The sequence below is a fragment of the Schistocerca nitens genome, chromosome 3 (assembly GCF_023898315.1).
Source record: "Schistocerca nitens isolate TAMUIC-IGC-003100 chromosome 3, iqSchNite1.1, whole genome shotgun sequence".
Lineage (NCBI taxonomy): Eukaryota > Metazoa > Arthropoda > Insecta > Orthoptera > Acrididae > Schistocerca > Schistocerca nitens.
In genome coordinates, this window is record NC_064616.1 from 275,651,547 (window position 1) to 275,676,339 (window position 24,793).

At 43.0% G+C, this 24,793-nt stretch overlaps 1 protein-coding gene across 6 annotated transcripts in view; it reads left to right on the forward strand.

Moving 5' to 3' along the window:
• The window catches only part of LOC126248243 (ribosomal protein S6 kinase 2 beta), a 634,112-nt gene that overhangs the window by 432,502 nt on the left and 176,817 nt on the right, over nucleotides 1-24,793 (forward strand). For 4 of the 6 annotated variants that reach the window (XM_049949088.1, XM_049949087.1, XM_049949089.1 and 1 more), the window contains one exon: nucleotides 4,216-4,257. The exons of the other annotated variants lie outside the window; for them this stretch is intronic. In XM_049949088.1, the coding sequence (XP_049805045.1) occupies nucleotides 4,216-4,257 (42 nt within the window). The remainder of the gene's footprint in view (nucleotides 1-4,215; nucleotides 4,258-24,793) is intronic. 6 annotated transcript variants of the gene reach the window in all.

Here is a 24,793-nt window from a genome sequence, read left to right on the forward strand (position 1 = left end):
ACATCTGTACCAGCCCTAATTTCTCTGATCGTCGTGGCCTTTACCGAACTATTCGTTGGTAGCAGTAGAATTGTTCTGCAGTCAGGCAAATGCCTGTTCTGTCGTTTTTGCAAAAAGAACGTCGTCTTTCCTCCAGGGATTCCCGTTTAGGTTCACGAACCATCTCCGTAATAGTCCGTGTTCATCTAATCTACCGATAACAAATCTAGCCGCGCTCGTCTTGAGTTGCTTCGATGTCTTCCTTTAATCTGACTTAGTGTGGATCCCAAACACTCGAGTAGTATTCAAGAATGGGACGCACTAGGGTTCTCTACGCCGTCTCCTTTACAGATGAGTTACACATGCCTAAAATGCACCTAGTAAACCGAACTTCACCTTTCACCTTCCCTATTAACGAGCTCCTTCCATTTTATATCGTTTTGCAATTTTACGCAGAGATATTTAATCGAAGTGATTGTGTCAAGCAGCACATTACTAATACAGTACGAACATTACAGAATTGTTTTTCCTGCTCATCTGCGTTCAATTTTTCTACATTTTGAATACGCTCCCATCTAGTGGACGTTTATACAATCTTTAGGAAGTGAGCCTCGTGTTGATTTCCTAAGTTAAATACACGCTGCTGTACCCAAGAGCTGAAGCTTAGCATGTCGCCGGTTCAAAAACTACACGCAGAATCATGAAACGTCCCTCATTTTTGAGTGCCGAGCAGTGTGGGAATGTTGAGAAATGAGCGAGGCGCCAGAACAGTAAGGGGCGCCTGTAAGGAAAGTAAAGTACTTGATCGTGCTGCGTTCTCGAGTGCTGTTACCTCGCTGTTACAGAAGAAATTTAGTGTCAGTGGGAGAATGTGCGGCTGGAGGTACAAGATAACAAATTAAAGTCCTGTGAAATGAAATGTACAAGTTTGCCGTGGTGAAAATTGTTCCAGTCACACGGATGAAAAGGAAGTGGCTGCAACACACCTGGGAATAAGGCAGTGACCTCTGACACACATGCACCGCCTCGCACCAGTGTGTGGTGTACCAGTGCCGGTTCGCCACATCTTACTTGATTGCTTTTTATATTCTGAGAAGATGGCAGCAGTTTCTGTTGATAACGATTTGTCTACTGTTTTAAGTAACAATGAGACAAGTATGGAGAAGGATTTAATATTGTCTTGTCCGAACTCCTGTCCATAGTTGGGAAAATTACTTTGAAAGTATCTCAGAATGTCCATTACATTATTTTTGTAGTCTGTGATCAAGCCACCCACTTTTTTCCCTAGCCACATATACAGTTTCTTGAACTAATTCCCGTTTTATTTAGTGTGGGGTCCTGCCCACTCGTCCCTTACAGGGTGCCTCAAAGATGCTGCTTTCTCGGATAGCTATACAATAATTCAAGCAAATCACTGGAATGGTTTTTATTACAATTAAATAGATTGGCAGTACTTAACTTTAGTTTACAGTGGTTTCGTAAACGATGAGCGACATACAAATAATCAATGTCCCTCACTATATACGAGGCCCATGCAAATAATGGATATGAATCACTAATGACGGCTATCGTAGTGCTCTCTTCTAGTCCGGGTCTACTAGTGTTCGTCTCCTACTGTCCGGCCGAGGCTGGCAGGAGCGGCGCTTGTATTTTCTTCGGCTAGATGTCGCTCCTGTCGTCGTGTCGTCTCTCAGCCTTCTCTGCTCTTGCGTTCATCTTCGTGCCGGCGCTTATGGTTACGCTGGAACATTTGTCATTTCTTGTAATGACATAATTTAGCTTTATCTAAGCGTGAGGAAAGGAAATGGACGTACATGTAGTCATAGACGATCTCATACGTGACATTTTTATTATTTTATTATCGGTGTTATTATGTTGATAAGCAGGCGCTGTCTCTTTGTCATTAGCAGTCAGCCTTTCAAGAGCCTAAATTGTGTCCATGGACCGTCATCGCAAGAACGTTGCCTACGAAGAAAGAATTTAATTTCATTAAGCGTCTAGTTCATATTCTACAAGAGCGCTAATAACCGTGCCTTCGGGCGTCCAGAAACTAATATCATCGCCCCAGACCTAATTAACGAAAATATTAGGATAATTTAGGCCAGTCACTCATTTCTGGAGGTGCAGTTCATCCGATTCACCAGTTTCTGTTACATACATTATAGTCACACTGTTACGACATTGCACGTATAAATCATTGCTTTTCGTCCTGTGACTTGAGGTTGATTTGTTATAGCCCAAGGAACAGATCGACAACTGCTGTCAGATGCTTACGAAAACACTCCTCTAAACACTACCTTCGGTCGTTTATAGTGTTTGGCGGAAATTTGAGTTTAAAACTGGCCGAAAGATCTCGTCTCTAATGTCCTCAACTTCTACGCTGCACTAACACCGACCTTCCACTGCAGCCAGTGGCTGAGAGACCGAACTCTCATCTGGGAGTACGGCTGTTTAGATCCCCGCTCGGCCATCCATATTTAAATGGTCTGTGCTTTCCCTAAATCGCTTAAGGCGTTTGAGCTCAGAACATGTTCTGTCAAGGATATTAAACGGTGATTTTTGGGATCATTCTACCACACTTCTTGTAAATGGATGTGATACGTCGTTTTTTCAAGCTACTGGATATGGTTTGTTGTTTGAAGGATCTCGGTAGATTATGGTTAAAAGATAAGTGAAACTGCAGCTGTGTCCCAGCACCACAGACGCAAAAATATTTTTAGCCTTCATATTTCCTACGTAAATTGGAAATGGAGGGGGGAGAAAGAAAAGGGAAGGAGTTATTGAGATCAACTGCATCTGGATTTTATGCGGAATCACCAGCGACGAGTGAAAATGTGTGCTGAATCGGGATTCGAACCCAGGATTTCCTGCTTACTAGACAGTTCTGTCAACCACTGCGCCATCCGGACATAGTGCTTGTGGCAACTACGCGGACTATATCGGCACGCCTCCTGACCGACCCACTTTACCACCTAGCGACACCTATGCGCATTTGCCGTCCATGCCCTCTTTCCTCTCTACGTGGAGATTCCGGCAGGAGGCCGGCCGTAATGGTGCATCCGCGCTGACACTGGTGATTGCCCACCGAGGTGAACCAGTTACTTGAACGCAGGTCTGATACGTTTGATGTAAACTGTAGAGGGAAGGGAAGGGAAGGGAAGGGAAGGGAAGGGAAGGAAAGGGAAGGAACTCTTTGTGTCAGCTGCATCAGGACTTTATGCGGAATCAGCGGCGACGAGTCAAAATGTGTGCTGGATCGGGATTCTAACCCGGGATTTCCTGGTTCAAAAATGCTTAAAATGGTTCAAATGGCTCTAAGCACTATGGGGCTTAATATCTGAGGTCATCAGTTCCCTAGACGTAGAACTACTTAAACCTAACTAACCCAAGGACATCACACACATCCATGCCCGAGGTAGGATTCCAACCTGCGACCGTAGCGGTCACGCGGTTCCAGACTGAAGTGCCTAGAACCGCTCGGCCACATCGGCCGGCTCCCCCCGCACCCTTGACCTGTGTACCAAGAGATGTAGAAAACGTTGTACTGCAAAATATCGTTCCAATACTCAACGAAACTTAGCCATTCACATACTGAGCGCTGCGTTATTGGAGTTTTACAATTTTTCAGTCTTCACTATTCGTTAAAGCGAAGACCATTATGTGCAAAGTGTCTGACCCATCCCATGTAGTCTGCTGCCCCTAACAATCTGATGCCAGTGAGATGATGAACACTGAAAAAAAATTGAATGTGTTTTGATAAGGCCATCGCATGTAACAAATGACCCAAATTTACGGGTACAATGGAATATTAATATCGTGGGACTTCAGTTCTGAAGCTATTTCTTTCGAACTTTAAAAGGAACTGAATATATCTAAAGCTATCCACGAAGTTCAGACGTGAAATTTGCCTTTGTAGATTTCTCTGGGAAAATATTGGAGGCACCCTGATGAGGCCAAGATATGTCTATCTCCGGCGAAACTGAGTCAACGTGGATTTAAAAGAAACGGTCAGGAAGCAACTTATAGTAAGTCCTGGACGAAACGAAAATTGTATCCAGTTGCGTTGCATTCATTTGAATGAGCACGTTAGCGCACCTAGCATTGGCCTTCTTCCTCCTTTAGTACCCCAACTTGTAGAAGATGCCTGATAATCGTTGCTTATCTTTGTAATTCCCGTTCTTAAATACTATTGCATTAAGGATCTCGTCTATTAATAACTTGTTTCTCTATTTTCAGGCAACTAGTACGGAAGAAATGGTCGTAGATGACCCGACTGAGGTAAGGATTTGCTACTTGATGGGATAACATCCATTTCTTCTCCACGTGTTTGAAAGGCAGTGTAGTCATTTTTGCATACTGGGTCATGGAAAATGCAAATAACTGTGCTTTAAAACATTTCTCATTATTCAAATGAATTCTGGAGTAAGCACGCAAACGTAAGGTCTGCGTAAGTTACATGCACATTTGCATTTATCGAATTGTCGATCTGTTACAAACTCTTACAGCATATGAGATCAGAGTTGGATGGGGAGATGATTTCGCTGCATCTAGTGAAGCAGTATAAGAAGTAAACGGCATGCGGAAGAAGCGGGTGCCTACAGCTAAATCCATAGGCGCTTTGAAAATAGCAGAGTAACTTGAGTCTTTCATAGAAACAAAAATTTCGTCCGTAATTCCAGCGGAATTTCATTGGGATGGACGCAGCAAACTCTTTTATTTGAGATTTTTTGGTGTGTTCTACAGATAATGTCACAGCAAAATTTGATAACAATGAATGATTTATAGTGGCTTTCTGTGCGTTGCCTGATCGGCCCTGACGTTTCCTCTTCTATCTACGGCACTTCAAAAGCATACTTCTTGACACACCTACCAGGCAATAATAGTGACGACGACTGCGTACCAGAGGATGGTACTGTGTACCAAGCCGGTAGCCAGTAGGCAAAACAAATAAATTGCAGCTGTAGACACAAACACGTACTTCATCAGTACTGTATTGCTCGCTGTTCCACTGGCAGTGTGTCTGGAATAGGTATCAAAGTTTCACTGAAACATAAGTAACTGGAGAATATCATTTTTAAGTTTTTCATGCCGCTTTTGCGTCCGAGATACAGCAGCACAACATCGTAGGTAGCGATGTTGGTTAGAATTTCGATGCCCATCCGTGCCAAAGTACGAACTCTTGTCTTTCTGCACATGTGAGGAAGTTCAGTACAGCATAGAACAGATTTTATTTCTAATCAGTAAACAGCTTCGAAGAACTTACACACGCTTCCCTGGCATTAGCAAGAAATTTGTGCCATTTGGTGGCATGCCTTTTGAAGGAATTCCATTCAAGCAGTAGCCCAGTTAATATTCCTAAAATTATGTGCGCTATGGTACAGGAAGGGGACATCTGATTCTTAAAGGCTCGGATCAGATCTGAATTGTTAGTTTCCTAAGTTGCTGTAGCAAACTGCGTGTTGGCTTCCGTCTCGGATTCTTCAGCCGACGTTTGTTTGATTTTTCTGACGTTTCGCCAGCAGTAGTGGCTGTCATTGTCAAAGCTTCACTTTCAGTTGGTGGGGAAGCTTTGATAATGACAGCCACTGGTGCAGGCAAAATGTCAGAAAAATCAAACGTCGGCCGAAGAATCCGACACAGAACCCAACAGGCAGTTTGTCAACAAGTAGTCCACGAAAGTCTTAACAGTATTGTATTGCTGCCGTAATTATTACTCTTTTTTAAATGAATACGCAAAGCTCTGACTCGCCTACAGGCTTAAAGTTTTGTTAGCTGACGTCAGAGTCCATCTTTTGGATAACCAAATCATTCATTATCCACCTATGTGAAATGCTGTAAACTGTACTAGATGGTTTGGTAACGTCAATTACAACTATCAGTGTAAATGTAAAATGAAAGATCTCGTCGTTTGTTCTGTTTGTAATTAACACCAAATAATCACGTTGTCCTTATTTTATAAAAAATAGTCATTCGCACAAGCATAATTGCCTGAGGATGCGATGCTGACGGATGACTTTCCGAAAACTAAATGGTGTCTCTTGACTGGAGTACCCACCGCTAGAAGTTAACTCCGTTTGTTGTCGTTTTTATGGTGTGAAACAAGCTCTCCAGCCTCTGACCCTCATCTTCCCACTGTGTTGGAGTGGTATGGTAGCCGTGAATCATTTAGTCGTAGCCCAATCTGAAGTTCCAGAAAGATTCACTTTTATTTCTTTATCCACTTGCCACTATGCTGATGTGGCCTAGGGAGAAACACTATGTAGGTGCAAAACTCCACCTAATGTACTGTTTACACAGTGATTTGCAGACAGCGAAGAAATTACGGTTTCGCTCAGAAAGGCCATCAGAGGAAAACAGTGTTCGATACGATTTAGCTGATGAATTATTAATTGTGAATCTTTCATATGTGCGTGCCATACCTCTGTATGGTCCAGAGTCGAGAGAGACCGCACAGTTACAGGGGGAGGATAGAAATATGGAAACACGACAGACACAACACATTACCATACCTAATACGGTAAAGGAAACAAGTTTGCACTCCGTACAGCTTCCCAGTCGCCTCGGAATGGATAAACACAGGTCCTGGATAGTTCTCAAGGACATAGTGTACCATTCCTCCTGCAAAGTAATGGCAAGTTTAGGTAACGATGGAGGAGGTGGAGGTGGATAGCGATCAAGCACCCTGCTCCGCAAAGTAGACCACAAAGGCTCAATAATATTGGGATCTGGTGGCTGCAATGGCCAGGGGAGATAAGGAGATGAGACAGTTCATCCTAGTGCTCACAAAATCAGTCCTGGGCAATTCGAGATGTGTGAACATTGTACAATGGGATGTATCTGATCAGCCAAATTGATCACAAAATACTTGACAGTGAGGCGACCTTGCAGAGTAACTATGGGACCATGTAATACGACGATACTGCTGCCCAAATCACCACCGAACCCCCGTCATGTTTCACTCTTCGGGCGTGAACTCGGCCAGAAGTTGGAAAATGTGCAACAAGACTCACCCGACCATATTACATTCTTCAATTGCTCCATACTCCAGCTTTTATGGCTTCGGCACCACGTTTTGCTGTTACGGGCAGCCGGCCGCGGTGGTCTAGCGGTTCTAGGCGCGCAGTCCGGAACCGCGCGACTGCTACGGTCGCAGGTTCGAATCCTGCCTCAGGCATGGATGTGTGTGATGTCCTTAGGTTAGTTAGGTTTAAGTAGTTCTAAGTTCTAGAGGACTGATGACCACAGATGTTAAGTCCCATAGTGCTCAGAACCATTTGCACCATTTGTTACGGGCATTTGCATCACTGAAGAGTTGATTTGGAATTCCACCTCGCATTGTAATTCCCTACTTATGGAGCTCTATTCGTGTTTTTTTTAGTGCTGATGGTGTTCGCGAGTGCGACATTCTGTTCCGCAATGACTTTTGCAGCTGGCGTCCCCCTATTATTCGTCACTATCTTCTTCAGTGATAACTCATCACACACTTTCTCCCACGTTGCCACTTGGCGGATGATGTTTTTCGAGTGTCCTTGTATGCAGTATACACTTTAGATACGGTATCCCTTGAATCGCCAAACATCTCGGCTACCTTGGGTACGGAAGCACCCACCATGCGAGCATCAAACAATTTGCTTACGTTCGCGGTCACTTAGATCCTTCATAATGCGCTCGCAACTAAACGGAACACAGTTCTGACCACGACTGCCAGCGTATTGAGGAAGCTGCACAGGTTCCTTCCGGGATGAAATACAATAGCGCAGCCTGTAGGCTTAGATAGCATCTCCATTTATGTTCAGGCATGCATTTCTCACGCTGTTTCCATATTTTTGTCCAACTCCTGTATCTCATTGTGTTCCGCAACTGCTGTAGTATTTTTTTTATGCTTTTCGTTATGTGGTATTGCTCCACTTTTAGGAAATATTAATAATCTCTAACATGGCGGATGAGAAAGATGATTTTGCGAGATACTTTCCCCTATCAGGGAGGTGTTTTGATTAAGCAAAGCAGGAGGTACCAACTTGACATTCTGGTGTCTAAAACTCGCCGTGGATGGTACTTCTTTTTTTATTAACTGTTTCCAGTTGGCTACATTAAATAAAATAGATAAAATTTTGTCGCCCCTGGATATATTACTGGACCTGAGGCTATTTATCGCCGAGCGCTGTTGGCAGGCAGATTGCACTCAGTCTTTCAGATCAATTGAGGGTCTACTTGAGTGGGAAGTAGTGGCTCCGGTCACGAAATTAGATAACGGCCGGGAGAGCGGTGTGGTGAACATATACCTCTCCATATCCGCTTCCAGTGACGCCTGTTGGCTGAGGATGACACGTCGGTCGGTAGGTACCGTTGGGCTTACCAATGCCTGGTCGTCGGACGGAGAGAGAGAGAGAGAGAGAGAGAGAGAGAGAGAGAGAGAGAGAGGCTATTTATTGGTCCCAGCAAGAGCATTTATACTGACTCCGATCATAGTACCCAAAAAATATCATTTTACAGCTAGTCTAGTCTTAGGCCACTTAACGGTACACCTCTAGTCACATGCTGTGTGTGCTGAAGTTTAATTTTGAGCGACTACGCTCTCGGTAATGCAGTCTAGAGAAGTTGTGGGTAAATAGCGGCCCGCTAATCGCTGTTATACGGTCTGCCAAGACAGTCAGAAAATTTATGTAGCAGTTTATACCTTTTCTGAAATGCAAATCTAACTAACGCACGCAGTCATTTTAAAAGGTGAGCGCCCCTCCTCCTCCTCCCCCTCTGCTTCCATGAAGTGGGCTCCCCAGCCGAAACTATTGCCCACCCCTGGTCTAGGGAATGTGTGTAGTCTGAGTTTAGATCTCGCGGTGGACACTGTTCCCGACTTGCGGAGAGAAGTTGCTATTCAGTACCAAAATTAGAGGACAAATCTCCAGCGGAAAGTTTCCCACAGACGCTACGAGAGCAGATTGAGTGCTTTTTTTCTGACCGTTCCACTACTCTTTTTAGCAACTCTCGAGTCCTCTCTTGTCCATTTCACATCACTGCTACTCGTTTGGATGCTGAAGCACCATTTTAATACAGACTTAACAGTAGCAAACCTCCTGGATTAATGACGAGACTAATGAGGATTCTGTTAGATGGAAATATTTAAAGATTTTACTGTATAGTGAGTTTGATGCTACTATTAGTATATACGGATTCTTCGCCGCTGCTTCACCGTCGTTTACTATTTAACATATGTACTGCGCGCGGCTGTAACTGCTCAATGAATCCTGCTGGTACGATCGAATCCGATGCGTTGAATGCTGACTACGTCGGCTCGGCGCTTAACCGCCTCCCATGTTTTCGTTTGTGAAAAAACTAAAAGATACACACAAAAAGACACAAGGGCCGCGCAACGTCGTAAATACAGCACACAACGGAAATGAATGAATGTAAACAATACATGGCACACGGAAAATGTTAAATGTAAACAAAAAAAGGGCGCTACATGCGCAAAATAAATATTTGATAAAGTCGCTGTGTGTTCTGGTAATCTGCACTACTTACTGCGCCGTCGACTCGAACCAGCTTCGGTGATTCCCGGCAGAATACAAATCTGATGGCTTCCACTGGGCGAGGAGTTCAGCTTTAACTGCTACTGAACAAACTTCCGGGCGAACTGCAGACCGACAGCATTCCAGACATACATAATGGTCAATAAGTCAAAAGAATTGACAGCCAGGGAAAGAAACGATAGCTGCCACAAAGTTTCTTTCTGTAGATCATGGAGCCTTTTTTTAATTTTTTTTATGACTCCTGGAGATGAGATTACGTTCATTACAAATTCATAATTATATTAAAAACTAAAATATATTTTTCACGAAGAAGTATTGTGGATAATGATTGTTTATATCTGATAAGTACTGTAAGAAATCCATTTGTTGTTTTATATATAGCCGACGTGACAAGAAAATATGTATCCTGTTAGTGCTAAAACACATTTTCAGTAAGAGGTATTCTGTACGTCTATTCCATGAAGCTGGCTGGGAAATGATCCATGATAAAATCTCATGCGGATTATGGAATTTACATATTTATTACTCGACTTATCGGTGTGGAACCATGCGTTCAAGAATATGTAAGACTGTAGTTGCCCATAGTATCTCGTTTTACTGAGTTCCGTACTATATATTCGCTTTCACATTCGCGTGTATAATGTAATTCTCAGGTCTTATGGCGGTAGTTTGAGTGTGCTTGTTGGGGTCAAAAGCTCAGGCATTTCATGGGAGAGTTTCCGCAGGAATGAACTGTGTCCAAGACCTTTGTCAGTGATTTTATTGTGCGGTGTAAGTGTGAAGACAATACGGGTGCCAAATCTCACTGTACGAACCTGATGAAAGGCATCTTTGTTATCAGGTTTAAAAGACTTCCGTTGCACCTCGAGTACAGCTACAGAACGATTCGTTCAGTGACGATAGTGCCGTCTTCATGCACGTGATGCTGCATGGAAGACACTGATTACTGTAACGATTGCGATGGGTTTTGCGACGCCGCGGGTTTGTCTGGCTATTGGATTTTTTTTCATTTAACTGTGTAAATTTCATTAAAATCACGGCCTTCCCTGTACTTTAACCTGGAAAAGCTATTCCAAAGACAAACTGCAATGTACGTGTCAGAAGGGAGCATAGAACGTTCTTTTTTCTCTGTCCCAAAGAAGGTTCTTAATTATAGATAAATCTGAGGCTGCTGAATAAAACAAGTTCTTGTCTAAAATGTTCGTTATATATTCTCACTGTGATGATAGGCAAACTGACATTAAGTCCGTTCTAACACGCAGTTATTGATGTAGAAACACACATTTGCTTATGTCGTATTTTACGGACTGTAAGATGCTACGGGCTGTAAGACTCCTTTATTTTTAAGCAGTTTTTTAAAAAGACATTTTACCATTTTTATTATTAGATGGCAAAGCCAGACTAAAAACATTCTTAGTTCATAAAACCGAAGTGACCTTTAAAATAGATGAAAATTGTCATCCAGTTTTGGCCATTGTGGATTCATCATCTATTTGTAAATTTAGCCTTCAGTTTTTCAGTTCTTCTTTACTAGCCCGCCAATCGCGAATGTTTTGTTTTTATTTATTTTTTTTGTTTTATGGTGATGGAGTGCCGAAATGCCGTTCAGCTGCTCTGTTTCCTTGTTCTGCATATGCTATTACTTTTAATTTATAGCCCACATCATATGAATACTTTTTTTCCATTACAAAACTAGCTACTAACAAACATATTGTATTGTTACCGATAACACAAATCACTTTCAATTAGAGTTCATTCGCACCGTAGACTGCACTGACGCATCATAGGCTAGACAGTGTTCTGGGTTCGTGATGATGGGGGGGGGGGGGGGAAGTTGGTTTCCCGCGGCATCGAATATATGAACATTTTAAGACTTGCGGGAATTTTGAACCAAACACTGGACTTTTTCTATTTCGAGTGTAAGACGCACCGGAATTTGGAGGCAATTTTTCGAAGAGAAAAGTGCATTCTATAGTTCCCTAAATGACGGTAGTTATCACACAGACGCATTCACGCACATAGCACACTCAGTGGTAGCCAGCGTAAGTATAGACTTGGCACTTGGTGTCTAAAGAACCATAGCTTTTAACAGGTAATAAAATTTTGAAAGTTCAGCAGTGGTTATCAGTAATCGTATTATCGTTCTCCGAACCACTTTGTTTCTGAATGAAAACCACTTAAAATACTTGTACTGGCACACAAGAAACCAAGTACACACGCCACGATAAGTGATTAAATGGGCACAAATTCCTATCTTCTTCGGAACGCGCAAACGTTCTTTCTTCTGATTGGCTGAAACACTATAGCTGATCATCTTAGCAGTTTTTCGCGAACAACACGGCACTTTCCCCCAATCCCCAATCACGAATTTACTTTAATCAGTTTTCAAATATTTTACTTCCAGGAAAGTAAATCAACTAAAAATAATCTCATCTTCACTCGATTTGAGACAGAAGTAAAGATTTTGCTTGTGCGACCCTTAAGGTGGCTACTGTGCATTAAATACATCGTAGCAGTATGTGACTCACTACCCGATGGAAAAAACATGATTTATACGTTCACTAATCATGTGTTATAACAAACTTAGGCTGCGGTCATAGTGGCACCAATATCGGTGGATTACACCACCTACCGACATCGGCCGAAGATGGCCAGTGTTTTCAAATTAGTACACCACTACGTGCGCGATCACAATGCAGCCTATCTCATCGCCCGAAAGTACAGACTTCGGGGGACGATAGGTAAAATTCCGATCAGTTCGTTTTCTTTGGTCAAATCGGTCGACTTTCTCGCACACGAAATACAGACTGTTAGAAGCTAAGTTTAGTCCAAGCATGAAATCTGTGGCATCCTGAGAATGAAAAATTTTATAATCGGGATATTGCTCGGAAACTATGGATTGAAATAGCAGTTTCATTGGAAATTACAGTTTGCCAAAATATTTATGGAAATATTAGACGTGAAGCTATTAAATCAAAAACCACTTACTTGGCTAAGAATGGTGGCGTATCTTGAGCTTGACGTCACTGCAATGGATCTTTCATGGGTTGTGGCAGGTGAGCAATATTTTTTTTACGTGAGGTGGTTTGCAATTGTGGTGTAAGCTATGCGATTCCATTTTTGAGTGATTTGTGTGTTCAGACTATCTTATTCTAAAATTTTTCTTTGTCTTTCAAACGTGTGCTGAATGAGTCATTGATGTTTAACTGACATGTCAGTTTTACTAAATTTATCTGAAGTTGTACAAAGTATTTGTAATCTTGCTTTTCAATGTCAGCACGATTCATCTCCTGTGTGTATAAACGTTTCTCTCTTAATCTCATATTTTCGTAAATCTTGGCTGGTTAATCCAATAACCGATGAAAGCGTGTACAGTACTAGCCACTTTCTTTTCGAGACATACATAACTCATTGTCATACATTCAAAACAGCAGCGCCAGTGCTCGTTGCAAAGCACAGAGGCGTCGTGGCATCCATCACGCCCAAGGAAATGGAAATAAATCCTAAACTCCTTAATAGAAAAGCATGCATTATAACTTACACTAAACACCCTGATGTCGCCAATAACTTTGGGGAGGAGATCGAACGTACTGTGACAAATCTTCGGCCGGTGTTACCGGACGACCTCTGGCGGCGGCGGCGGCGGCGGCGGCGGCGGCGGCGTCTGGCTTTCGTTGTCGGTGCCACTGTGAACGCAACATTAAAGATTCGTACGTCACGTACAGGCTGCATTAACGTCCTCACTCACTCTCGACAGCATAACAAACGAAAAGAATTACACCGAACAAGTTAAAAGATTCATTACCATTTGAAAATTAAAACGTCACGTATCTTACTCCGTTCTGAACGAAGTATCATTTAATTAACCGTTATGTTACTGAGTGTTGGGTTTATAATCATCTGATACACATTGAAAAACATACTCCCCTATCTAAATGTTCATTGTAGTGGGAAGTCGTACAGTTTAGTTTTCATGTAATCTGAAATATTTCCGAAATTATTTTGAGTATGAAGTAACAATTGGCTATTGTTATTCTGAAGGGTTCTATAAAATATCACATCGATTAGTTTATGACAATTGGACATTTTTAATTGAAAGGTCGGTGCGTAATTTACGCGCACTTGGCTAGGCCTGTGGTGGCACGCTTCCCGGTATGGGAACGTGTTCGACGGCGCGTCATAGCCACTGAGGCGAAGCGTGAATGCATTTCGCTACGTCACACTTGGCCTAGAGTGCTGTGTCGATCAATAAAAGAAAGCTGTCAGAGATGGGATGGTGTGTGTTGCCTCGGCACCGAAAACCAATGGGCGTGATATGACGGTAGAGACCTGGATTCCTCAGTTTGGTTTGATGAAATAATGAGAACAGTTGTACCTGAATGCATTTTAATATTGTAGCTTCCACAATGGTGGAAGATGGCGGGGACGTCAGCTGATGATGCTTTCATGGTCGAAAATTTACTGTCTTATTATTTTGATACCCAAGCGGCTGTATTCATTGCTTTCCAATATAATTGCTATAGATCCCAGAGCCACAAGGCTCCAGCTCGAGGCACAAAATGTGGGTACCTATGTACAGTACGGTCGCTAGTACGAGGGGCGTTCAATACGTAATGGAGCACATTTTTTTTCTGAAAGTAGGATTGCAGTACACCTTATTATTCCTCAGTGTTCTGGCTACAAAACCCTATTTTTCAACTTAATCTACGTTCAATGCGACGACCTTACGCCACCTTATTGGGAAGGCGTGTATACCCGCGTGGTACGACGCTACTGGTCCACGTCGGAGCCAAGGTGTTGCTACAACAATAACTTCCCCATCATCCACATACTGCTTCCCGCGGAGTGCATCCTTCATAGGGCGAAACAAATGGGAGTTGGAAGCTGCGAGGCCAGGGCTGTAGGGTGGATGAGGAAGAACATTCCAGTGAAGTTTTGTGAGCTGCTCTCGGGTGCGCAGACTTAAGTGAGGCTTTGCGCTTTGTCGTCAAGAAGGACAAGTGCGTTTGCATTTTTGTGGCGGCGAACATGCTGAAGTCGTTCCTTCCATTGTCTGAGGGTGGCACAATATAATTCTACATCTACGTCTACATTTATACTCCGCAAGCCACCCAACGGTGTGTGGCGGAGGGCACTTTACGTGCCACTGTCATTACCGCCCTTTCCTGTTCCATTCGCGTATGATTAGCGGGAAGAACGACTGCCGGAAAGCATCCGTGCGCGCTCGAATCTGTATAATTTTACATTCTTGATCTCCTCGGGAGGTATAAATAAGGGGAAGCAATATATTAGATACCTCATCCAGAAACGCACCCTCTCGAAACCTGGACAGCAAGCTACACCGCGATGCAGAGCGCCTCTCTTGCAGACTCTGCCACTTGAGTTTGCTAAATATCTCCTTAACACTATCGCGCTCACCAAATAACCCTGGGACGAAACGCGCCGCTCTTCTTTGGATCTTCTCTATCTCCTCCGTCAACCCGACCTGGTACGGATTCCACACTGATGAGCAATACTCAAGTATAGGTCGAACGAGTGTTTTGTAAACCACCTCCTTTGCTGATGGACTACATTTTCTAAGGACTCTCCCAATGAATCTCAACCTGGCATCCGGCTTACCAACAATTAATTTTATATGATAATTCCACTTCAAATCGTTACGCACGCATACTCCCAGACATTTTACAGAAGTAACTGCTACCAGTGTTTGTTCCGCTATCATATAATCATACAATAAGGGATCCTTCTTTCTATGTATTCCGAATACATTACATTTGTCTATGTTAGGGGTCAGTTGCAACTCCCTGCACCAAGTGCCTATCCGCTGCAGATCTTCCTGCATTTCGCGGCAATTTTCTAATGCTGCAACTTCTCTGTATACTGCAGCATCATCCGCGAAAAGCCGCATGGAACTTCCGACACTATCTACTAGGTCATATATATATATATATATATATATATATATATATATATATATATATATATATATATATATATATATTGTGAAAAGCAATGGTCCCATAACACTCCCCTGTGGCACGCCAGAGGTTACCTTAACGTCTGTAGACGTCTTTCCATTGAGAAAAACATACTGTGTTCTGTTTGCTAAAAACTCTTTAATCCAGCCATACAGCTGGTCTGATATTCCGTAGGCTCTTACTTTGTTTATCAGGCGACAGTGCGGAACTGTATCGAACACCTTCCAGAAGTCAAGGAAAATGGCATCTATCTGGGAGCCTGTATCTAATATTTTCTGGGTCTCATGAACAAATAAAGTGAGTTGGGTCTCACACAATCGCTGTTTCTGGAATCCATGTTGATTCCTACAGAGTAGATTCTGGGTTTCCAGAAATGACATGATACGCGCGCAAAAAACATGTTCTAAAGTTCTACAACAGATCGATGTCAGAGATACAGGCCTATATAGTTTTGCGCATCTGCTCGACGACCCTTCTTGAAAAGTGGGAAAGAGCACAGGTAGTTCAAATCATTTGGAACCTTCCGTTCCTCTAGAGACTTGCGGTACACGGCTGTCAGAGTTGATCGTTGCACCACGAGGGAGGGCGTCAAACAGAATAACCACTTCAGAATCCCAGATGACCTTCGCCATGACTTTACCGACTGAGGGCGTTGTTTTGAAATTTTTCTTCGCAGGAGAGGTGGTGTGGCGCCATTCCGTGGATTGCTGTTCTGTTTGCAGTTCGAAATGATGAACCCACGTTTCATCGCCTGTGACGATGTTCATCAAAACGTTGTCACGATCAGCCTCTCAACGCGCAATCAATTCCGCATGGATGATCCTTGGTTGGTCTATGTGGTCTTCTGTTAGGCGGCGAGAAACCCATTGGGCGCATTCCTTTGAGTACCTCAGGTGGTGGATGAGTGTATCAGCACTACTAACAGAGACGTCTAGTTGAGCAGCGAGATGTTTGATTGTGATTCGTCGATCATCTCGAGTGAGTGTGTCCACACGTTCCAACATTCAAGCAGTAACTGCTGTGTGCAGCCGGCCGGGACGGCGGAGATAGGACAGGTTTGCGCGACCTTGTTGCGATGATGACAGACGCCTCGCCGAGCGACTCACCCTGCTTTTATTCACTGCCAGGTCTCTGCAGACATTCTGCAAGCACCTGTGGATATCTGCGATGCTATTATTTTCCGCCAAAAGAAACTCAGTGACAGCGTTCTGCTTGGAACGCACCACCGTTACAGGCGTCATTTTGAAGACGACGTATAGTACCGCCACCTATTGAACATGTTGAAAGTAGAGGAGCTGAAGCAGGAATAGTCTACTATATCCCATAGCAAATTCCGCATTTTTTCTGCCTAAAGTGGCCAAGAAAAAAATGCGTTGCAGTACTTACTGAACACCCCCTAGTGTTGTAGTTGTTGTGGTCTTCAGTCTTGAGACTGGTTTGATGCAGCTCTCCATGCTACTCTATCCTGTGCAAGCTTCTTCATCTCCCAGTACCTACTGCAACCTACATCCTTCTGAATCTGCTTAGTGTATTCATCTCTTGGTCTCCCTCTACGATTTTTACCCTCCATGGTGTCCTCCAATACTAAATTGGTTATCCCTTGATGCCTCAGAACATGTCTTACCAACCTATCCCTTCTTCTAGTCAAGTTGTACCACAAACACCTCTTCTCCCCAATCCTATTCAACACCTCCTCATTAGTTATGTGATCTACCCATATAATCTTCAGCATTCTTCTGTAGCACCACATTTCGAAAGCTTTTATTCTCTCCTTGTCCAAACTATTTATCGTCCATGTTTCACTTCCATACATGGCTACATTCCATACAAATACTTTCAGAAACGACTTCCTGACACTTAAATCTATACTCGATGTTAACAAATTTCTCTTCTTCAGAAACGATTTCCTTGCCATTGCCAGTCTACATTTTATATCCTCTCTACTTCGACCATCATCAGTTATTTTACTCCCTAAATAGCAAAACTCCTTTACTACTTTAAGCGTCTCATTTCCTAATCTAATACCCTCAACATCACCCGACTTAATTCGACTACATTCCATTACCCTCGTTTTGCTTTTGTTGATGTTCATCTTATATCCTCCCTTCAAGACACTATCCATTCCGTTCAGCTGCTCTTCCAAGTCCTTTGCTGATGGAATATGAGAAAACGGCTCGCACAGCCATCAAAAGATACTGAAACACCTCAAGTTTACGAACGTTGATTATAATGTATTACAGAAGTGTTACAACCCTTCCACCCCGTACTCTTATGTGTTCATCAGATATTTACTTTTTAGTTTCTGAAGACGCCTGTGACACTACTACTGGGGACACAAATATGGTGCACTGCACTCTGCAATCTTTTCTGGTGGGAAGAGTTAGAGTTCCGCATACACACCATGATCATTATTTCGAACAACACGTATGAAACGCATGTGCAGATTAAGTTGATAACTCAGTGCTGCGCAGGATCTAAACGGCGCCACGCGACTAGCGTCTGAGAGGACAGTTACATTGTTCGCTTGGCCGTTCAGGCCGTAAAGTTACGTCACGTAATTAGAGTCTGAAAATAGGCTTGTTTGCAGAAAGTAAAGTGATGGCGTGCAGAGCATCACGGACTGTTAGCACGGCAAATAATTTACTGCGGCTTCCGTTGATGAGGCAGCAGAGAGTGGTGCGCTGACTGTGGTACGTCCAGTGACAACGCTGGATCCGGGAGAGAGACCACTTAGTCTTTCCATATGAGTTCCGGTGTGCATACAGCATCGCGATAGACGTACCCGTGGGTGGTGGCTTCGAGAACGAACGATCGTGGCATGGTTGCATTCGTCATTGTCGTACTCAGCGTTAGTCAGTATCGTGCCATTAGGTACACAACACGATCACCTCAGGTTTGCATATCCGGAAATTTGGACAGTAGCAGTTACATTTATGAGGGTTAAGTCCGGTGGACTGAGCTCAACCTCTGAAGTCTTTCAGCAAGATAACGCAAGATCACATGTTTTCAGTGGTGTCCTTACCCACCTCGATACAGATGGGTGTTAGATCGTTGCCCTGACCAGAACGTTCTCCATATATCCCACCGATCGGTTACATCGGGCCGTGGTTTGCCGAGAGACTAGCATGTTATCACTCGCCAGACACAAAGAAGGATGAACTCTGCAGCAGAGTTGAAGCAGCATGGAGTGACGTATCCGTATTTGTCGTCAACGTTCATTTTGACTTACGCAGAGCCGGATTAGAGCCGTTATTGCTGCTATAGTCGGCAGCTCGCTGTACTACATTTCACACTCTGTATACCTCCAACACTCCTACAAATTTAATCATGTATTCTTATACGAACGACAAGTAAAGTTCTCAGAATGAGAGTTTTCACTCTGCAGCGGAGCGTGCGCTGATATGAAACTTCCTGGCAGATTAAAAATGTGTGCCGGACCGAGACTCGAACTCGGGACGTTTGCCTTTCGCGGGCAAGTGCTCTACCAACTGAGCTACCCAAGCACAATTCACGCCCCGTCCTCACAGCTTCACTTCTGCCAGTATCTCGTCTCCTACCTTCCAAACTTTACAGAAGCTCTCCTGCGAACCTTGCAGAACTTGTACTCCTGGAAAAAAAAAAAAAAAAAAAAAAAAAAAAAAAAAAAAAAAAAAAAAACGAGAGCTTCTGTAAAGTTTGGAAGGTAGGAGACGAGATACTGGCAGAAGTGAAACTGTGAGGACGGGGCGTGAATTGTGCTTGGGTAGCTCAGTTGGTAGAGCACTTGCCCGCGAAAGTTAAAGGTCCCGAGTTCGAGTCTCGTCCGGCACAGTTTTAATCTGCCAGGAAGTTTCAAGTAAAGTCCTGTTATTCCTGGTTTCGCTATTTGAATGGTCTGTAGTGTATTTCATAGGTTAAAGTTTGCACTCGGTGATGAATCCTATTATGTGCATCACAAAGTCTTACATTGATAGCACAAAAATGCTATTAAATCTAGCAAAGCGAAATAAATGAAGAAAATATAACTGTAGCAGCATGAGTATCGCGAAACAGGATGGACGTTTCCTCTCAGTTTGTGGGCGGGGAAGAGATGTAGCGAATGCTCCAGAGCGCGCCCGCCGGCGCTTTTGAATGGAGGGGTGAGGGTGGGCGGTGTTAGGTAGCGCGGCGCAGCGCTTAGTCTGAGTTCCCCGCCGCTTGTTTAACACGCGACCGCGCCTGCACCAGACGGCCTCAGTGCATGCCTGCTGACATTTTCCGCGGCCTGATTCAGGTGGGAAACTTACCTGGCGGGACACTTTTTATAGCCTACTCACAAAAAGACTGCGCCGGTGTGTAGCTCGGGAGTGTCTTGTGGAGACCTCAGAAAGCTTCACGTTACTTACGATGAAAATAATTTCGCTACAATATAACTTGTTGTAATCCAGGCGTGTTTCGAGGGTGTTTCGTTGAATTTCTCGGCACATTTGTCAAGACACAGTAAATGTGCAACCTTCGGACTGCAGAGCAGAGCAGGCAGTTTCCATTCATAGACCACTGTGTGTCAACTGAGCTACAGTGCCAAGAACACAATGTGAAGATCTCTACGGATAAGAAAAAAGACGTTTAACGGAATCGAATACTTCGTGTGCTGTAAAAAAAAAATCACATATTCCCAAATTGGTCAAAACTAGAAGTAAAGTTCCTATAATGTCCGGGAACCAAAACCTGTTCAGCCTCTGATTCTCATCTGTTACATAGAAGACACTAGCCAGTGCTGCATGTGTCTAAAACGCAACCTGACAAGTCCTTCAACCATTCGTCTAAGGCGCTACAGTCTGGAACCACGCGACCGCTACGGTCGCAGTTTCGAATCCTGCCTCGGGCATGGATGTGTGTGATGTCCTTAGGTTAGTTAGGTTTAAGTAGTTCTAAGTTCTAGGGGACTGATGACCTCAGATGTTAAGTCCCATAGTGCTCAGAGCCATTTGAACCATTCTTCTAAGTGTATCGCGCACTATTTCAAATACACTTGGCTCCATTCGGATTGTGTCACACGCATTAGTCACACTGCCTCTACAGTCTGCATATTGTCGACGGGTTGGGCATACACCAATACCTTTAAATATCCCCATAGCCAGGAATACAGTGGAGTTAACCCCGGTAAACGGGGAGGCCATGCTTCCTGATCACCCCGACCAATCCTCCTCGCATGAGACGTTGTGTTGGGGTAGTGTCGCACGGTCTGTAGAAAATGAGGTAGTGTCCCGTCGTCCATAAACCACAGTAGTTGTATTTTTGCTAGGGTAACGTTCCCCAGTAGTGCTGTAATAGGTGATAGACAGCACCTGTTAATCTCTTTGGTTAAGTGTATGACTCTGAGTGTCTCACCGACAATTCCTGCCGACACACTCAGATGGAAACCCAGTTCTAAGTAAAGAGGGGAAAGCAGAAAGGTGGAAGGAGTATATAGTGTGTCTATACAAGGGCGATGTACTTCAGGACAATATTATGGAAATGGAAGAGGATGTAGATGAAGATGAAATGGGAGATACGATACTGCGTGAAGAGTTTGACAGAGCACTGAAAGACCTGAGTCGAAACAAGGCCCCGGGAGTAGACAACATTCCATTAGAACTACTGACGGCCTTGGGAGAGCCAGTCCTGACAAAACTGTACCATCTGGTGAGCAAGATGTACGAGACAGGCGAAATACCCTTAGACTTAAAGAACAATATAGTAATTCCAATCCCAAAGAAAGCAGGTGTTGACAGATGTGAAAATTACCGAGCTATCAGTTTAATAAGTCACAGCTGCAAAATACTAACGCGAATTCTTTACAGACGAATGGAAAAACTGGTAGAAGCGGGCCTCGGGGAAGATCAGTTTGGATTCCGTAGAAAGGTTTGAACACGTGAAGCAATACTAACCTTACGACTTATCTTAGAAGAAAGATTAAGAAAAGGCAAACCTACGTTTCTAGCATTTGTCGACTTAGAGAAAGCTTTTGACAATGTTGACTGGAATACTCTTTCAAATTCTAAAGGTGGCAGGGGTAAAATACAGGGAGCAAAAGGCTATTTACAATTTGTACAGGAACCAGATGACAGTTAAAAGTGTCGAGGGGCGTGAAAGGGAGGCACTGGTTGGGAAGGGAGTGAGACAGGGTTGTAGCCTCTCCCCGATGCTATTCAATCGGTATATTGAGCAAGCAGTAAAGGAAACAAAAGAAAAATTTGGAGTAGGTATTAAAATCCAGGGAGAGGAAATAAAAACTTTGAGGTTCGCCGATGACATCGTAATTCTGTCAGAGACAGCAAAGGACTTGGAAGAGCAGTTGAACGGAATGGACAGTGTCTTGAAAGGAGGATATAAGATGAACATCAACAAAAGTAAAACGAGGATAATGGAATGTAGTCGAATTAAGTCGGGTGATACTGAGGGAATTAGATTAGGAAATGAGACACTTAAAGTAGTAAAGGAGTTTTGCTATTTGGGGAGCAAAATAACTGATGATGGTCGAAGTAGAGAGGATATAAAATGTAGACTGGCAATGGCAAGGAAAGCGTTTATGAAGAAGAGAAATTTGTTAACATCGAGTATAGATTTAAGTGTCAGGAAGTCGTTTCTGAAAGTATTCGTATGGAGTGTAGCCATGTATGGAAGTGAAATATGGACAACAAATAGTTTGGACAAGAAGAGAATAGAAGCTTTTGAAATGTGGTGCTACAGAAGAATGTTGAAGATTAGGTGGGTAGATCACCTAACTAATGAGGTATTGAATAGGATTGGGGAGAAGAGAAGTTTGTGGCTCATTTTGGCTAGAAGGAGGTTGGTAGGACATGTCCTGAGGCATCAAGGGATTACAAATTTAGCATTGGAGGGCTGTGTGGAGGGTAAAAATCGTAGAGGGAGACCAAGAGATGAATACACTAAGCAGATTCAGAAGGATGTAGGTTGCAGTAGGTACTGGGAGATGAAGGAGCTTGCACAGGATAGATTAGCATGGAGAGCTGCATCAAACCAGTCTTAGCACTGAAGACAACAACAACAACACTGACAATGAAACGATGGTAATGCCTCACCTCCAGGATTGCCCGAGGATTTGCTTATGTCTACACGTGCGTATTGTGGAAATTTACTACACAATCTGTAGTGAATTGTGCTTTATCTGTAAATTAAATGCAGATTGTTAACGGTGGAATTTCAGCGACTCATATCTCAACAAGAATTGATTTGCGCTCAAACTATCACACGATTTTTTTCTCCTTGCTTTGACTAATACTATCTCATGCATAAATATGTGACACTTGTTTGAAACACCCTGTATGGAATGAAAAAATTTTGGTTTATGATAAAAGAACGAATTAAAAGCTTTAATCATATCGCAAATCAATTAAGTTATCTAGAAGATGGATATGTAGATAAGAAAGTTGTAAAATTCCTATATATATGTGGCACTAAAAAGGAAACATAAAAATGAGATGCCGAAAGAAACTAAAATTAAATTTTATAAAACTGTGGCACTTACTGTATTTATCTGTGGCAGTGAGACCGCTACATTTACCGACCAAAAGAGAAATAAAATTCGAGCATCTGAAATTAGATCCCTAAGAGCTCTCAAAGGATTTGCAAAATTGGGTATTATAAGAAACTTAAATATTAGTAAAGAGTTACAAAGTAAAGCAGTAACCAGTGTAATAAATGGATATAAAGCTAGGTGGAAGGACCACGAGGAAAGAATTTCAGGGCGACCATTGCCAATGCGAGCCATGAAATTTGTACCACATGGAAAACGAAGTAATGGAAGATACAAGAACAGGTGGCATGAATAAAGCTGACCAATGAAGACTGAACACGGCTCACGCCTAATCCCTGAAAACGGTGATGGTAGTGGTAACGTTCAGGCTATCAAAGTTTTTCAGTTTCTAGTGTAAGTAACTGCCAATCTGCTTTGCATATATTTCTCATTATTGATCACATTTAGAGTAAAGTGAACCATCGTTTATCACGCATGGACCATGTGCGGCGGGGAGCCATAAATGTTAATGGTGGTAAGTTACTTCTGCTGATCAGTGGGCTGCCTCGTTTTGTTTTGGCTTCTCTGGCGACGTGTCGCGGGGGTTTGTATGTCCCAGGACTGCAACTGCAAACATCGATCCTTAAACAAACAAAACATTAATTACGTAACTCTATATTTTTGCCGATGTTGTAATTAAAACTTCATGACTTCCCTTCGCAACGCCACCGATCAAATGCGAATAGCGACCGCGGCGTCTGAAGTGGGTGGAGTAATGTTTGAGGCGCTGGACTCGCCTTCGGAAGTAGTAGGGTTCAAATCCCCGTCCGGCCACAGAGATTCAGATTTTCCGTGGTTTCCCAAAATCAGTTAAATCGAATTATGAGATGATTTCTTTGATAAAGGATAGATTCGAATTTGTTTTCCAATCTTGCTCTAGCTGAGCTAGTGCCCCCACTTTACCGACCTCAGTGTCGAAGAGACAGTAAACCCTAATTTTCGTTCCGCCTAGCAAGTGGAAAATACGGGCTAGGGAAGTGCGATGCACAGTAAGAAAACTGCATACAAGATAATCGGGCGACCTATTCTACATTACTGCTCCAGCGTTTGGTGTCTTCAGCAAATAGGCGTCATAGCACACGGACAAAATCAAAAGTTGCGCTGCTAAGATCGTAACAGGCCGTTATAATCTATAATTTGTAACAGAAATACGAGGGGGAATTTAATCGAAACGTTTTATATAGATTGCATGTAAATTTTGCTTCTGTCGTGTATTATTAGGATAGTGGGAATAAGAAAGCTTATGAGACTCCGAGAGATGTACAAAAAGAATTTTTTTCTATGCAATTTCGTGACTACAATAAACAGCAAATAGCTAAAATTTATAGAACATAACCCTCCACCATGAATTATGGCTTGAGGAGTACATGGGTACTTGTGGATGTATTGGCTTTTAAGTGCTAAAATATTAGGTTAGGCTGAACCGTAAATTATGAATTGAAATACACACTGTAAAATATGAAGTCAGTTTTCATGTTTCCACGTTAGACCTCGGTCATGAGGTGCATTTGTTTAAATTGACGTGATACAGATATTTTGTGCGTGCGTTGTATAGTTTTGAGCAACCTGAGGCAATGCCTACGGTCGGCAAAGGTTTCTCTTCCGAATTTATCAGCATTACACACTTCATACTTCATGAGTAAAAAAATACATCTTGAATACGACTCGGAAATGTTACCAGTTGACTAACGCTGTTGTGCAACATGTGTCAACATCAGAAAAAAATGAATGCCATCTCACTGCCGTATTTTGAAGCAAGGAAATGCATG